Source organism: Cherax quadricarinatus, chromosome 43 (assembly GCF_038502225.1).
Source record: "Cherax quadricarinatus isolate ZL_2023a chromosome 43, ASM3850222v1, whole genome shotgun sequence".
Taxonomy (NCBI): Eukaryota; Metazoa; Arthropoda; class Malacostraca; order Decapoda; family Parastacidae; genus Cherax; species Cherax quadricarinatus.
Genome location: NC_091334.1, coordinates 28148554 through 28165408, shown reverse-complemented (window position 1 = coordinate 28165408; position 16855 = coordinate 28148554). Strand labels below are relative to the sequence as shown.

The 16855-nt window shown below is 40.5% G+C and overlaps 1 protein-coding gene across 1 annotated transcript in view; it reads left to right on the top strand.

The window, feature by feature from the left end:
- Positions 1–11904, top strand: part of LOC128694094 (zinc finger protein 84-like) — a 46896-nt gene extending 34992 nt beyond the window's left edge. Inside the window, exon 4 of the mRNA XM_070093807.1 lies at positions 11070–11904. Within this exon, the coding sequence (XP_069949908.1) occupies positions 11070–11845 (776 nt within the window). The 3' untranslated portion in view covers positions 11846–11904. The remainder of the gene's footprint in view (positions 1–11069) is intronic.
- The last annotated feature ends 4951 nt before the right edge of the window (positions 11905–16855 follow it).

Genomic DNA, 16855 nt, shown 5'->3' with positions numbered 1-16855 from the left:
GCCTACACAGTAGGCTTCTTCAGTCGAATACAGAAAGTAGGCAGGAACAGTAGAGATGTGAAGACGATGTAATCAGTCCATCACCCTTAAAGTCGTAGAATTTGAGGTTGTCAGTCCCTCGGCCTGGAGAAGTTCAGTTCCATAGTCAGGAACTATCTGAAGATCAAGCGACAGTGCGGAGACTTAAATACTGTCGGAAGGAGAGGTGCAGGGTAGTAGTAGTAGTAGTAGTAGTAGTAATAGTAGTAGTGAGAGGCAACTGAGAGGTCATGTCCCTCTCAGATCCAACCCTTCTCACTTGAAAAGCTTGTTCAAGGTGTTTTCTGTACCAAGATGCCACGTGTTGCAGTGTCTGACAAGATGAACATCAAAATGGTATACAATACCGACAGGTTGTTAGGTAAGACACATATGCAACAGTTAGACAACTTTATTCCGAAACGTTTCGCCTACACAGTAGGCTTCTTCAGTCGAATACAGAAAGTAGGCAGGAACAGTAGAGATGTGAAGACGATGTAATCAGTCCATCACCCTTAAAGTCGTAGAATTTGAGGTTGTCAGTCCCTCGGCCTGGAGAAGTTCAGTTCCATAGTCAGGAACTATCTGAAGATCAAGCGACAGTGCGGAGACTTAAATACTGTCGGAAGGAGAGGTGCAGGGTAGTAGTAGTAGTAGTAGTAGTAGTAATAGTAGTAGTGAGAGGCAACTGAGAGGTCATGTCCCTCTCAGATCCAACCCTTCTCACTTGAAAAGCTTGTTCAAGGTGTTTTCTGTACCAAGATGCCACGTGTTGCAGTGTCTGACAAGATGAACATCAAAATGGTATACAATACCGACAGGTTGTTAGGTAAGACACATATGCAACAGTTAGACAACTTTATTCCAAAACGTTTCGCCTACACAGTAGGCTTCTTCAGTCGAATACAGAAAGTAGGCAGGAACAGTAGAGATGTGAAGACGATGTAATCAGTCCATCACCCTTAAAGTCGTAGAATTTGAGGTTGTCAGTCCCTCGGCCTGGAGAAGTTCAGTTCCATAGTCAGGAACTATCTACTACTACTACTACTACCCTGCACCTCTCCTTCCGACAGTATTTAAGTCTCCGCACTGTCGCTTGATCTTCAGATAGTTCCTGACTATGGAACTGAACTTCTCCAGGCCGAGGGACTGACAACCTCAAATTCTACGACTTTAAGGGTGATGGACTGATTACATCGTCTTCACATCTCTACTGTTCCTGCCTACTTTCTGTATTCGACTGAAGAAGCCTACTGTGTAGGCGAAACGTTTCGGAATAAAGTTGTCTAACTGTTGCATATGTGTCTTACCTAACATCACTTGTGTTGATAGCAGACGTGATCGTACTCTGTTGATGTACTCCCAGAGTGACTCGCTCAACCACATTGTCTGAAATCAGGCATGGGTCAGTATTCAGACATGAAGTATCTGGTAGGCCTACGGCCTCATCATGGGGGGTGATGAAATTGAGACACATGTGCAACATCTGGGTATCTTTATTGTAGACGTTTCGCCATCCAGTGGCTTCATCAATACAAATTCCAGGACATAACTTGAAGACAGGAGAACTATGTACAGAAGATGAGGTAATCAGTCCCTCAACCTTGGAGTAGGTGCGAAGAGCACCGTAGTCGTGGAGATTCTGAAGCAGAAGCAAGGTGCCTGACGCTTATATAGTAACGTCAGGTGGAAATGGGACGGGTAGCAGACGAGGGCATAGTCACTGGTAGGCGGGATTCCCCAGTGGAAGTAGGTCCTACCCAAAGAGATGGGTTAGTTGTAGTAGCAGTTGTCGTAGTCGTGAAGGTTATGTACATGTCCTCAGAATCAAGATTCCATGATGTTGCAGTGTCTGACAGGTTGTGCAAGAATGGTATACAATACCGACAAGATGAAATTGAAACATGTGCAACATGTTGCACATGTGTCTCAATTTCATCTTGTCGGTATTGTATTCCATTCTTGCACATGGGGGGTGATGGGTGAGGCGGGAGCCCTGCGGCTGGCGATGTGGGCAGCTTTCACTCTGCAGTCAGCATGAGCAGCTGTGACTCCTGGAGTCTTACAATTGATACATTGTAACGCAACGGTCTGGTGTTTCTTGATCATATTATAGCACTGGTGAGAAGGATGGGCCTTGGCACACACTGCACACCAGTGTGACTTGGCTGGGCATTTCCAAGCAATGTGACCCCAGCGCTGACACTTATAGCATCTACGGTGAGGTGGTTTGTACAAGACTATTTTGTAACTCCTGTTAAGCGCTGCACGAGAGTAGATATATGATGGTGGAGTCCCTTGGCCAATCCACTCAGCCAATATTAGATCATTTGGAAGTCGACGAGGGTTTGCAACTTGATCTGACAACAGGAATTTAGGATCCAAGTACTTATTGACATTGTGGATCACAGTAAGCACTTTAGGTGATCTTGGCGTGGCAGGCTTCAAGAACATTTTATTGATAGTAATAAAGGAGTGGAACAAACTACCTGCACATGTCAAAGCCAGTCATAGCATGAACCAGTTCAAGAAGAGATCCAAGAGGTACCTAATGAATGTGGCTACAGAAGGAGAGGAGAGTGATGTACATAACTGAATTTACCTTATCCCTAGTATATATCCTTTTATTGTAACCGCTTTTCACATAGTTAAATTACTTACCTGTTATAACTTTAAGGTTTTAACAAGAATTATTACAAGGACCCCAATGGAAATAAGTTACTTTGAATGACTTTTTGGGGGCTATCCTGGAGGATAATCTATATATATGCTGCTATGTATGATAATTTATGTAAATGTATTTATGTGTACTTGTAACTGGATGAACTAACTTATTCCACCTTGGTCGAGGTTTCATTTCCGGACACTGGAAGACAGGGTTCCACCTTGGTCGAGGTTACATTTCCGGACACTGGAAGACAGGGTTCCACCTTGGTCGAGGTTTCATTTCCGGACACTGGAAGACAGGGTTCCACCTTGGTCGAGGTTACATTTCCGGACACTGGAAGACAGGGTTCCACCTTAGTCGAGGTTTCATTTCCGGACACTGGAAGACAGGGTTCGATACGGCGCACGTTGTTAGTGGCTCTGTAAACCACAACAACAACAACAACAAATGTTTTCTCCATGAAGATTTATGAGTAATTATGTTGTTGAAGGCAGCAAGATCCTCCAAGATGAGTGATAAGGTGAGAAATATTGATGTTGAGAATGATGTGAGTTATTTATGATCTCATAGACCTAACTTTTGTACTTTTATTGATGGTAAATATTAACCTTCACTCGTGTATCTTACACTAATATATTTCTCCCAGGTCCTCACTTATTATGTATTATATATTTGTATTTTGAGTTATTATTGACTGTCTTATAAGTGATTTAGGTTCTCATAGGCCTAGATCATAACTTTTCTTTAACCAAAGATAAAAATTTCGTCTTGTATATTTCACTAATATATCTTACAGGTACTGCTGTGTAACTTAATTTGTCTATTATAATATAATTTTGTGGTATATAGTGTCCCTGGGGATCAATTTAGGCTCTCATAGGCCTATTTTTATGGTTTTGTTTAACAAAATATACAGATGTCATTCTCTAGTTTTTATTAATTTTTTCTTGCAGGTGTCGGTGTGTTGGCATTATTTTACCTATTATATTATTATTTTGTTGTATACTTCCCACCTGACAATTAATTTAGACCTTCACAGGTCTATATATTTAGTTTTGTTTAACAAGAGGTAAATATTGTATGTTAACTTGTTTTATTACAGCTTCATAATCATTCATAGCATCATATGTGTAGATTATCCACCAGAATAATCTAAGAAAGCCAGACAAAGTGACTTCTTTCCATTGTGATCCTTGTAATAACTTATTATTTATATGTATCTTAAAATAGGTAGGTAACTTAGCTATGTGAAAATCAGTTACTATAGAATAAGGTATGGAAATAAGGTTTTAGTTTAGTTTAATATGTTTATTATGCACCCCATACCCATCCTGTGGGCGGTAGTCAAAAGATTACAGAGGTACATAATTGGTCCAGGGACTGGACTCCAAAGTTTTGATAGCTGAGCAAGTTACAAAGGTAATGAACTAGATCTGGTCATAATCATGACCAAGTTACAAAGGTAATGAGCTCCAGGTAGAGCTGGTCACACTCATGAATAATTGCAAAGGTAATGAATCATAAACACATTAATCATGAGAATTTACAAAGGTAATGAGCTCCAGGTAGAGCTGGTCACAATCATGACAAGTTTCAAAGGTAATGAATGATAAACACGTTATCACATGATTACAATCATAGACAAATTACAGAGTAATGAGCAGTAAACAAACATAGCAGGGAATTCATCCATTGCCCCAACAACAGATGTTGCTAGGTGCCTGTCTCTCCTCGGCAGACAGCCATTGCAAACAGCAGCAAGTTGCCCTGGGATCTGCTGCTTGCACGAGCACCATCGACCCTCCCCAAGAGGTCCAAGAAGCCAGTGACTCCGTTAGCAGCCTGATGAAGAGCTCCCCTAGGGACATGTCAGCGTCCTGGTGGACGCCAAGTTGATTGAAGATCCCAGGCCCTCGTGTGCACGGATGTTGAAGCTTGAGGAACTGAGTACACACTGCCTGTGGCACACCTGACAGCTGCCTCGCGGTCGAACTCCACGATGCTGTCCCTGTAGTGGAAGTTCCTGTGAGCCCGGCACTCCCTGCAGTGCCATCGCTGACATCGTGGGTTAGGGGAGAAGTACCCTCTACTGATGGGGTGGCGCTGGGAGTTGGGTGGGTGAGGCGGGGGAGACGCGCAGGTGTTGAGGCGTTATGAAAGGGTCACTGTTTACTACACACGCCCTCCCCCTCCCCCCAGCGGAGAGGGGGGGAGGCGCTGACTGGTCCTGACTCGACAACACCAAATCCTCTGAAACTGCACAACACTTCAACTATTTACGCTGAAACGATGCACTGGGATGTCCGTTCGCTGCTCTGGTATCTTCTCCAAGCATTCACACTGAGTTCTGTTAAGTAGGGACCTGGTCAGCCTCTTTGACCAGGAGCTATCCTTGAAAATCCCGCAGCTAGCCCGCTACACAACCTGCCGTGTCGGCCATGTTGACAGTTGAGTGGAAATAAGGTAATTACCTATTGTATATCTAGAGGGGGTTTTGGGGGTCAACACCCCTGCAACCCAGTCTGTGACCAGGCCTCATGGTGGATCAGGGCCAGATGAACCAGGCTGTTACTGTTGGCTGCACGCAACCCGGCGTATAAACTACAGCCCAGCTGGTCAGGTCCTGACTTTAGGTGCTTGTCCAGTGCCAGCTTGAAGACTGCCAGGGGTCTACTGGTAATCCTCCTTATGTATGCTAGGAGGCAGTTGAACAGTCTTGGGCCCCTGGCACTTATTGTGTTGTCTCTTATCATGCTAGTGGTGCCCCTGCTTTTCACTGGCGGGATGTTGCATCGTCTGCCAAGTCTTTTGCTTTCATAAGGAGTGATTTTCGTATGCAAGTTTGGTACTATTTCCTCTAGGATTTTCCAAGTGTATATAATCATGTATCTCTTCTGCCTGCATTCTTGGGAGTACAGGTTGAGGAATTTTAAGCATTCCCAGTAATTGAGGTGTTTTATCGCAGTATGTGTGCCGTGAAGGTTCTCTGTACATTTTCTAGATCAGCAATTTCACCAGCCTTGAAAGGTGGTGTTAGTGCACAGCAATATTCCAACCTAAATAGAACAAGCAACCTGAAGAGTGTCATCATGGGCTTGGCATCCTTAGTTCTGAAGGATCTCATTATGCATCCTGTCATTTTTCTAGCAGATGCGATTGATACAGTGTTGTGGTCTTTGAAGGTGAGATCCTCTGACATTATCATTCCCAGGCCTTTTACATTAGTTTTTCACTCTATTATGTCGTTGGAGTTTGTTTTATACCCTTATACAGTTTTAATTTCCTCACGTTTTCCACATTAGAGTAATTGAAATTTCTCATCATTGATCTTCATAGTGTTTTCTACAGCCCATTTAAAGATTTGGTTGATGTCTGCCTGGAGTCTTGCATTATCTTCAACAGAGGACACTGTCATGCAAATTCAGATGTTATCTGCGAAGGAAGACACGGTGCTGTGGCTTACATCCCTGTCTATGTCAGATATGAGGATGAGGAACAGGATGGGAGCAAGTACAGTGGTACCTTGAGTTTCGGCCGTAATCCGTTCCAGAAGCTCGGCTGAAACTCAAAACGGCCGAAAGTCAAAGCAATATTTCCCATAAGAAATAATGTAAATCCAATTAATCCATTCCAGATTCCAAAAAAATATTCACAAAAATTACATTTTTTAAAGAATAATTATAGTTTTACATACACAAAGCAATTATAAATACATATACTACTTAAATGAATAATGAAATAGATAAATAAACATTTAAAATCACATTTACTTATGTGATGAATGGTTTGAAAAACCGACAAGTTGAAGATTGAGACACTTATGTAACATATGGGAATCTTTATTCAGGAAACGTTTCGCCACACAGTGGCTTCATCAGTCCAATACAAAGTAGAAAGGCGTAAGGAGAGGAGGAGTTTGAGGTAATCAGTCCCTCAGTCTGGAGTCGATGAGTTCAGTCCATCAATCTTGTAGAATGTACAGCATAGGGCTGTAGACGTGGCTTATATACTGTAGTCAGGTGAGGCGAAGCATGAAGAGGCGGGATCATACTGGTATCATCCACTCGTCGAAGTAGGTCTTCGTCCAAAGACCTACTGTTGGCATCTGGAAGGTAGGGAGGAGGAATGAGGGAGGACTTATTACTGTTTGGAAAGGGAATCCCCCTCAACCACTGCCTCCATCATGTTCCAACATTTACACTCAAGAGTAGAACTATTATTATCTCATACAGTGAAGGCCAGTTAAGGTCTCTTAACAATAACCAGGTATGTTGGGCTGCAATCATTCACATTATAGACTCATAGGTCTTACTAGTTCCATCTGCATATTAATGGAACCTGTGTTTAACAGAAGACTAATGTGGTACTTGGAGGCAACTGTATATTCCCACAGTAGGTTGGATGCAGAAGGAACCATTTTACAATTGATATTCTACGCTGGCTTGATGTGTACATTTGCAGTGCCATTGCTGAAGGTCAGTTTGTGGTGGCAGCTTATGATGCTTCATGACAATATCACATATCTGAGGTCCATTATTTTGTTGAAAATAAGAAAAAGTTTTGGAGTGAGATTAACAAGTTAAGAAAGCCTAGAGAACAAATGGATTTGTCAGTTAAAAATAGGAGAGGCGAGTTATTAAATGGAGAGTTAGAGGTATTGGGAAGATGGAGGGAATATTTTGAGGAATTGTTAAATGTTGATGAAGATAGGGAAGCTGTGATTTCGTGTATAGGACAAGGAGGAATAACATCTTGTAGGAGTGAGGAAGAGCCAGTTGTGAGTGTGGGGGAAGTTCGTGAGGCAGTAGGTAAAATGAAAGGGGGTAAGGCAGCTGGGATTGATGGGATAAAGATAGAAATGTTAAAAGCAGGTGGGGATATAGTTTTGGAGTGGTTGGTGCAATTATTTAATAAATGTATGGAAGAGGGTAAGGTACCTAGGGATTGGCAGAGAGCATGCATAGTTCCTTTGTATAAAGGCAAAAGGGATAAAAGAGAGTGCAAAAATTATAGGGGGATAAGTCTGCTGAGTATACCTGGTAAAGTGTATGGTAGAGTTATTATTGAAAGAATTAAGAGTAAGACGGAGAATAGGATAGCAGATGAACAAGGAGGCTTTAGGAAAGGTAGGGGGTGTGTGGACCAGGTGTTTACAGTGAAACATATAAGTGAACAGTATTTAGATAAGGCTAAAGAGGTCTTTGTGCCATTTATGGATTTGGAAAAGGCGTATGACAGGGTGGATAGGGGGGCAATGTGGCAGATGTTGCAAGTGTATGGTGTAGGAGGTAGGTTACTGAAAGCAGTGAAGAGTTTTTACGAGGATAGTGAGGCTGAAGTTAGAGTATGTAGGAAAGAGGGAAATTATTTCCCACTAAAAGTAGGCCTTAGACAAGGATGTGTGATGTCACCGTGGTTGTTTAATATATTTATAGATGGGGTTGTAAGAGAAGTAAATGCAAGGGTCTTGGCAAGAGGCGTGGAGTTAAAAGATAAAGAATCACACACAAAGTGGGAGTTGTCACAGCTGCTCTTTGCTGATGACACTGTGCTCTTGGGAGATTCTGAAGAGAAGTTGCAGAGATTGGTGGATGAATTTGGTAGGGTGTGCAAAAGAAGAAAATTAAAGGTGAATACAGGAAAGAGTAAGGTTATGAGGATAACAAAAAGATTAGGTGATGAAAGATTGAATATCAGATTGGAGGGAGAGAGTATGGAGGAGGTGAATGTATTCAGATATTTGGGAGTGGATGTGTCAGCGGATGGGTCTATGAAAGATGAGGTGAATCATAGAATTGATGAGGGGAAAAGAGTGAGTGGTGCACTTAGGAGTCTGTGGAGACAAAGAACTTTGTCCTTGGAGGCAAAGAGGGGAATGTATGAGAGTATAGTTTTACCAACGCTCTTATATGGGTGTGAAGCATGGGTGATGAATGTTGCAGCGAGAAGAAGGCTGGAGGCAGTGGAGATGTCATGTCTGAGGGCAATGTGTGGTGTGAATATAATGCAGAGAATTCGTAGTTTGGAAGTTAGGAGGAGGTGCGGGATTACCAAAACTGTTGTCCAGAGGGCTGAGGAAGGGTTGTTGAGGTGGTTCGGACATGTAGAGAGAATGGAGCGAAACAGAATGACTTCAAGAGTGTATCAGTCTGTAGTGGAAGGAAGGCGGGGTAGGGGTCGGCCTAGGAAAGGTTGGAGAGAGGGGGTAAAGGAGGTTTTGTGTGTGAGGGGCTTGGACTTCCAGCAGGCATGCGTGAGCGTGTTTGATAGGAGTGAATGGAGACAAATGGTTTTTAATACTTGACGTGCTGTTGGAGTGTGAGCAAAGTAACATTTATGAAGGGGTTCAGGGAAACCGGCAGGCCGGACTTGAGTCCCGGAGATGGGAAGTACAGTGCCTGCACTCTGAAGGAGGGGTGTTAATGTTGCAGTTTAAAAACTGTAGTGTAAAGCACCCTTCTGGCAAGACAGTGATGGAGTGAATGATGGTGAAAGTTTTTCTTTTTCGGGCCACCCTGCCTTGGTGGGAATCGGCCAGTGTGATAATAAAAAAATAATAATAATTATTTTGGACTGTAAGGACAACTTTCATGTTTCCTCAAGTCCTTTATGACAGATCAATACTATTTCAGTGTCCAGATTAATAACAATTTCTCACCTGACTGTTCAAGCAGAAGGTATTCCACAAAGTGTATTCTTAGCACAACCTTCTACTCAGTCGATAAAACAAGTGGAGTTCTAAAGAAATAACTATGAATTTAGTCGACTGGAACAATGGAATTGGTTGAAAATAGGACTCAAAGTGGGCAAAAATGCCAATGCATAAATGTTGCCAATATTGCTAACTTTACTAAGACGTAGTTATGTAAATTTTCCATAAAATTTCGTACTTTTGGTGTCATTACCATCAGGAAAAGATTCTCTATCATTTCATAAGATTTTTTTTTTTTTTTTTTAAATTTTTCGACCCTGAGAGTGAGTTAAGGATCGGGGGTATCAATTTTGAAAGGGTTAATGGTGATTGTGGTGGACAAAGATGAGATTATTTTGTGTTGATTGTACACAATAAACAATTGTATAATCTTGCAACTTTGTTGTGTCAGAATTAATTGTTGCAGAGATTTTTGTTGAGTATTTCCACTTTGTTAAAGTGAACTGTGTTAAACTCTGACTTTACTGAATTTCCTATTATTGATAGTTTCCCTCAGCCTTGTAGTGATCTCTCACCTATACTGGTGTCACACATTTACTGAATACTGTATACTACTAATAATAATAATAATAATAATAATAATAATAATAATAATAATGAAGATAAAGATAAATTTTAAATTTTCTTTGCAGGTCATCCTGGTACAAGAGGCTGATACTTGCAGTGTCAATACTGCAGGTAATCATGACACCAGAGTCTGGCACTTGGAGTGTCAATACCACAGGTCATTCTGACACCACTGTCTGGCACTTGTAGTGTCAATACTACAGGTCATCCTGACACCAGGGTCTGGTACTTGTAGTGTCAGTAATGCAGGTTATCCTGACACCAGAGTCTGGCACTTGTAGTGTCAATACTACAGGTCATTCTGACACCATTGTCTGGCACTTGTAGTGTCAATACTACAGGTCATCCTGACACCAGAGTCTGGCACTTGTAGTGTCAATACTACAGGTCATTCTGACACCATTGTCTGGCACTTGTAGTGTCAATACTACAGGTCATCCTGACACCAGAGTCTGGTACTTGTAGTGTCAATGTCAATGATAGAAATTTTGTGTAAGCTCTGTAAATAATGTAGTGCATATATACTTACAGGACTAACTATACTTACAGGACTAACTATAGTCTTTTATTACAGTTACAAGACTAACTACAGTGTTAATACAATGGCAACACTCAATACAGTGTAAATAATAGTGACAGTAACTACAGTGTGAATAATACAGTGACAACACTATAACAGCAGTGTTGGTAATACAACATTTATAGTGCCAACAAGAGTGTCATAAGGTTAATGTGTCATAAACACTGAAACATCTGCTAGTGTAACCCTTCCTATTCCTCAGACACTATATTACCCTTACAGGTTTAGTGCTTGTTATATATATATATATAATAATAATAATAGAATATTACAGAAATATTAGTTTTCATTGTAATAAAATGTTCTCAAGATCTCTAGATAAGCAGTTTAATATGTGAGAATATTATTGTTCAGTATGTCTAATATACCTGAAAAACAATGTGTTGAAGCTACACAATGTACAGTTGTTCATGTAGGTGACCAACTAGATCAACATTCACACTCGCTCAAACAGCCTTCCTCGCAACAACCTCAGTGTGTATCACTGACCAGATTTATTAAAGATAAAACACTTCGGTGTTCAGTGTGTCTTAAAGCATTTTCTAAAAAATCAACTTTAAAAAGTCACATGAGAACGCATACTGGAGAGAAACAGTATGAGTGTTTTGAATGTTTGAGAGACTTTTATCTAAAATCAAGTTTAGAAAGTCACATGAGAACTCATACTGGAGAGAAACCATATCAGTGTTCAGAATGTCCCAAACGCTTTTCTGAAAAAATAAGTTTAGAAAGACACTTGAGAATTCATACTGGAGAGAAACCATTTCAGTGTTCAGAATGTCCAAAAAGGTTTAATCAGAAATCAGGTTTAAAAAGTCACATAAGAATTCATACTGGAGAGAAATCATTTCAGTGTTCAGAATGTCTGAAAAACTTTCCTGATAAATCATGTTTAGTAAGACACATAAGAACTCATACTGGAGAGAGACCATTTCGCTGTCCAGAATGTCTGAAAAAGTTTTCTGAAAAATCAAGTTTAGGAAGACATATGAAAACTCATACTGGAGAAAAACCATATCAGTGTCCAGAATGTCTGAAAAACTTTTCTGAAAAACAATATTTAATATGTCACATGAGAACTCATACTGGGGAGAAATCAAATCAGTGTTCAGAATGTTTGAAAAAGTTTTCTCAAAAATCAAGTTTAGTAAGACACATGAGAACTCATACTGGAGAGAAACCATATCATTGTCCAGAATGTTTGAAAAACTTTTCTGAAAAATCAAATTTAGTAACCCACATGAAAATTCATACTAGAGAGAAAAACAAACAAACAGATATCAGTGTTCAGAAAGTCTAAAAGATTTTAATGAAAAATCAAGTTTAGTAAGACACCTGAGAACTCATACTGGAGTGAAACAATATTAATGTTCAGTGTTAAAAAAGTTTTCAGAAAAATCTAATTTAGTAAAACACAATCATCCACTAAGAATATTAAATCAGGAAAATGTTATTAGGTATGCCCACTGGTAGCCACCTATGGGAAAAACTTTACATCTGTACTATAAGACAAATATCAAAACTGCCTTCTTAGAAAACCTGACAGGCTTATATAAGTTGGGAAGATAAAACAGGTGGGCCAGATGGTGCTGTCACCCCTGGTGCTGGTGCTGTCTTGGAGGAAGGGAGGGAGACAGGGGTTCTGGTGCTGGGAAAAAGGTATAGACAAAATATGGAAACTCCAGAGTTACGAAATAGCAATACCACTGGAAATGGCAAACAAGGGAAATGATGCTCTGAGGAATAGTTTAGATGCACTACCAGTAAAAACTGGTGGAGGCACCATTGATAGTACAGGTGCTGTAGATAGCGGTGAGTCAAAAAAAAGCACCAGTAGGGAGTGCAGACATGAAAAAAACCATGGCAAACAGAAATAAAACCTATGGGTATCTGCAGGCATGGAATATCTAGAATAACTGGTGAGATTGCAAATTTTGATCATCCCTGAGAATGTTGTGCCCACATGACAACAGGAGAATACAGCTTTCCTTCCTGTAATTTCTTTCACCCTGAAATGTGTTCTCTTAGTTCAGGAAAGACAATGCTCTATATACGTATTTTGTCAGGAGCACAACCTAAAGGGAGCAAGAAGATACAGATCTTTCAGACCATGGGAAGCAAAATAAACCTGAATGTCCATACATGATGCATGAGATCATTTCCTACAAAAGTTGTACATAATTCAGGCAGAAGCCCATTTGTTGCTGTGGGTGCAGACTACACAGAGTTTCATGATGTAGTTTTTGGTTATACAGTTTAACCCCAGATTTCGTCAGGTGTGGATATCGTGCAATTCAGATTTTGACCACTTTTTTGGGCGAAATTTTATCCCAGGTTTCATACATCCGCTTGGAAATTGTCCATACCAGATGTGTCCACCTGTTGCGGGACGTGGCTGCTCATGGAAATAAGTCACTCTGAGATTTTTGGGTTATCCCAGGTTTTCTACACATGTGCTGCTATGTGTGATAATCTATGTAACTTTATTTGTGTATACCTGAATAAACTTACTTATGTTTGTGACTCAAGTCTGCCTTTGTTACTTGTTCACTAAGAGTGTCCCTCTAGTCTTAACGCCATAGTAATAATACTAATATGTAATAATAATGACTTGGGCTCATTAAATGTCTTATGTTAATATAGACATTTTCATTAATCCATCAATGATATTTTCTTCAAAATTATATAAGAAACACGTTACATAGCATATAAACATGCAATGTTTATATGCTATGGAAGGGTGGTAGGCGGGCAGAGGGAAAACATTACGTTTTCTCTGGTCCAGCACCAGAGAAAACATGTATGAATCTGCGTTGGCCCAGTCACCCCCCTTAATACTTAATGCTTTTGTTTACAATTTTCGGCATGAATTATTCATTACTTCTCCCTTTGTTTATGATGCCATCTAAAGGTAGTTGTTAGAAACAATTAAACTCAGTGAACATGGTATGTCGATGGTAATAATATGGCTCTGGGCCACATTAAATATCATGTAGCTACGTAGATGTGTAGCAAGGCGGACTACATACCTGCATCTATTGGCTACCTGTACTACCTACCTACTACTCACCTCTCACCCTACATTAAGACTACAAATATTTTAAGGTAAGTAATGAATGTACTGTGTATGTATTTTACTTTTTATTGTGTTTTTTAATGCCTAGTTCTGTTACTAACTTAATATAAGTTAGTGTAAACTAGACAACCCTATGCCTGTTGGGGAATCTATTGTGGCTTTGGGGAAGTCCATGTGGGTTGGATGTAAGTGGCCAACAAGAGTCTTCAATAAAGGTATGTAATAGTGATTTAAATGTTCATTTATACATTAAAATTAGTCATTTATATTTATTTCTCATTGTTTTCTGCATATAAAGCTATAGCTATTCTCTATAAAATTGATTTTTGTTAATATTTTTGGGTTTCTGGAATTGATTAATTGAATTAAGTGTATTTTTGTAAGTGCTTTTGTAAGTGTATTTTGGGGGGTCTGAAACAGACTAATCTAATTTACATTATTCCTTATGGGAACAAATTCATTCAGTAATGGCACTCGAACAGCCTTCTGGAACGAAAACTTCAGTTTTTGTCCATTTCGGATTTCAACCAACCCTCGGGAATGGATTAAGGATGAAAACTGGGGTTCCACTGTACTCTAGTATAACAAGTCAACCATATCCTAAATGAAACAAACTGGAAAGATATCCTAAACATGGATCTGAACCTTGGCCTAGAAAGAATTAACTCTGTGGTGCTTTATGAAAAAGGAAGAGTTGTAAACTAGAAAGAGAGAGATGCTTCCTATACAGGTGAAGGCAAAGAATCACAGAGCTGCTGAAAGAGGCCAATATATCTAAAATACAAAGGGAGGCACTGGGCAGAGAAATAGCAAATATTGAGCTTAAGCTTAAGGAACCATACAGGAGACAAGAAACTCAGGAAGAAAAAAAAAATAATTTTCTTATGCCAACATCCAGTATTGGACCCTTACTTAGATGAGATGGGTCTTACACAGATGACAGCAAGGAAATGAATGAGATACTAAAGGCCCAGTATGACTCGGTGTTTAGTGAGCCAATAACCAGGCTGAATTGACAACCTATATGAATTTTTTTTTGTGACTCAGGCTCAGAATTTGGTTAATTCAATCATCTCTGATATTATCCAAACACCACATAACTTCGAAAAGGCAATAAATGACATGCCCATGCACTGTTCCAGGCCAAGACTCATGAAACTCTGTGTTCATCAAGAACTGCAAGAAGTCCTTGTCATGTGTTTTTAGCATTCTATGGAGAGGGAGCATGGACACAGTGGGCATCCCACAGTCACTTAAAACAACAGACATACCCCCACTCGACAAAGGGGGACAGTAAAGCAATAGCAAAGAATTACAGACCAATAGTGCTAATGTCCCATATCATAAAAATCTTAGAAAGAGTTCTAAGAAGCAGGATCACCACCTATCTAAATACCCATCAGTTACACAACCCAGGGCAACATGGGTTTATTGCAGGCTGCTCCTGCCTGTCCCAACTACTGGATGGCTGTGACAAGGTCTTGGATGCTCTATAGGACACACAAAATGCAGATGTAATATACAAAGATTTTTGCGAAAGCCTTTGATGAGTGCGACGATAGTGTACTAGTGCACAAAATGCATGATAAAGGAATAATGGGAAAAGTGGATATACAGTGGACCCCCGGTTAATGATTTTAATCCGTGCAAGAGGGGTAATTGTTATGCGAAATAATCGTTATGTGAATGAATTTTCCCCATAAGAAATAATGGAAATAAAATTAATCCGTGCAAGACACCCAAAAGTATGAAAAAATTTTTTTTTTTACCACATGAAATATTAATTTTAATACACACAAACTGAAAAAGGCATGCACACTTACATGACACTTACTTTTATTGAAGATCTGGTGATGATTGATGGGATGGGAGGAGGGGAGAGCATTATCTTCTTACTGTTTAGAAGGGGAATCCCCTTCCATTAGGACTTGAGGTAGCAAGTCCTTTTCTGGGGTTACTTCCCTTCTTCTTTTAATGCCACTAGGGCCAGCTTCAGAGTCACTGGACTTCTTTCGCACAAGATATCTGTCCATAGTGGCCTGTACCTCTCGTTCCTTTATCACTTCCCTAAAGTGTTTCACAACATTGTCAGTGTACAGGTTGCCAACACGGCTTGCAATAGCTGTGTGAGGATGATTTTCATCCATGTAGGTTTGCACTTCAAGCCACTTTGCACAGATTTCCTTTATCTTTGTAGTAGGCAACTTCTTCAATTTCTCTCTCCCCTCCTCTGAGCCAGTTTCCCCAGGTCTGGCCTCTTGCTCTTGAAGTTGATCTATCAGCTCATCAGTGGTTAGTTCTTCATTGTCCTCCTCCACCAACTCTTCCACATCCTCCCCACTAACCTCCAACCCCAAGGACTTTCCCAATGCCACAATGGATTCCTCAACTGGCACAGGATTCTCAGGGTTAGCCTCAAACCCTTCAAAATCCCTTTTGTCTACACATTCTGGCCACAGTTTCTTCCAAGCAGAGTTCAAGGTCCTCTTAGTCACTTCCTCCCAAGCCTTACCTATAAGGTTTACACAATTGAGGATATTAAAGTGATCTCTCCAAAACTCTCTTAGAGTCAGTTGAGTTTCTGAGGTCATTACAAAGCACCTTTCAAACAGAGCTTTTGTGTACAGTTTCTTGAAGTTGGAAATAACCTGCTGGTCCATGGGCTGCAGGAGAGGAGTGGTATTAGGAGGCAAAAACTTCACCTTAATGAAGCTCATGTCCCCATAAAGTCGCTCTGCCACGTCTGTAGGATGACCAGGGGCATTGTCTAACACCAGGAGGCACTTAAGTTCTAATTTCTTTTCAGTTAGGTAATCTTTCACATTGGGGGCAAATGCATGGTGTAACCAGTTATAGAAAAATTCCCTAGTGACCCATGCCTTACTGTTTGCCCTCCACAGCACACACAAATTATCCTTGAGGACATTCTTTTGCCTGAACGCTCTGGGAGTTTCAGAGTGATACACTAATAAAGGCTTCACTTTGCAATCACCAGTAGCATTGGCACACATGAGAAGAGTAAGCCTGTCTTTCATAGGCTTATGTCCTGGGAGTGCCTTTTCCTCCTGAGTAATGTAGGTCCTGCTTGGCATTTTCTTCCAGAACAGTTCTGTTTCATCACAATTAAACACTTGTTCAGGTTTCAGTCCTTCAGTTTCTATGTACTCCTTGAATTCCTGCACATATTTTTCAGCCGCTTTGTGGTCCGAACTGGCAGCCTCACCATGCCTTATC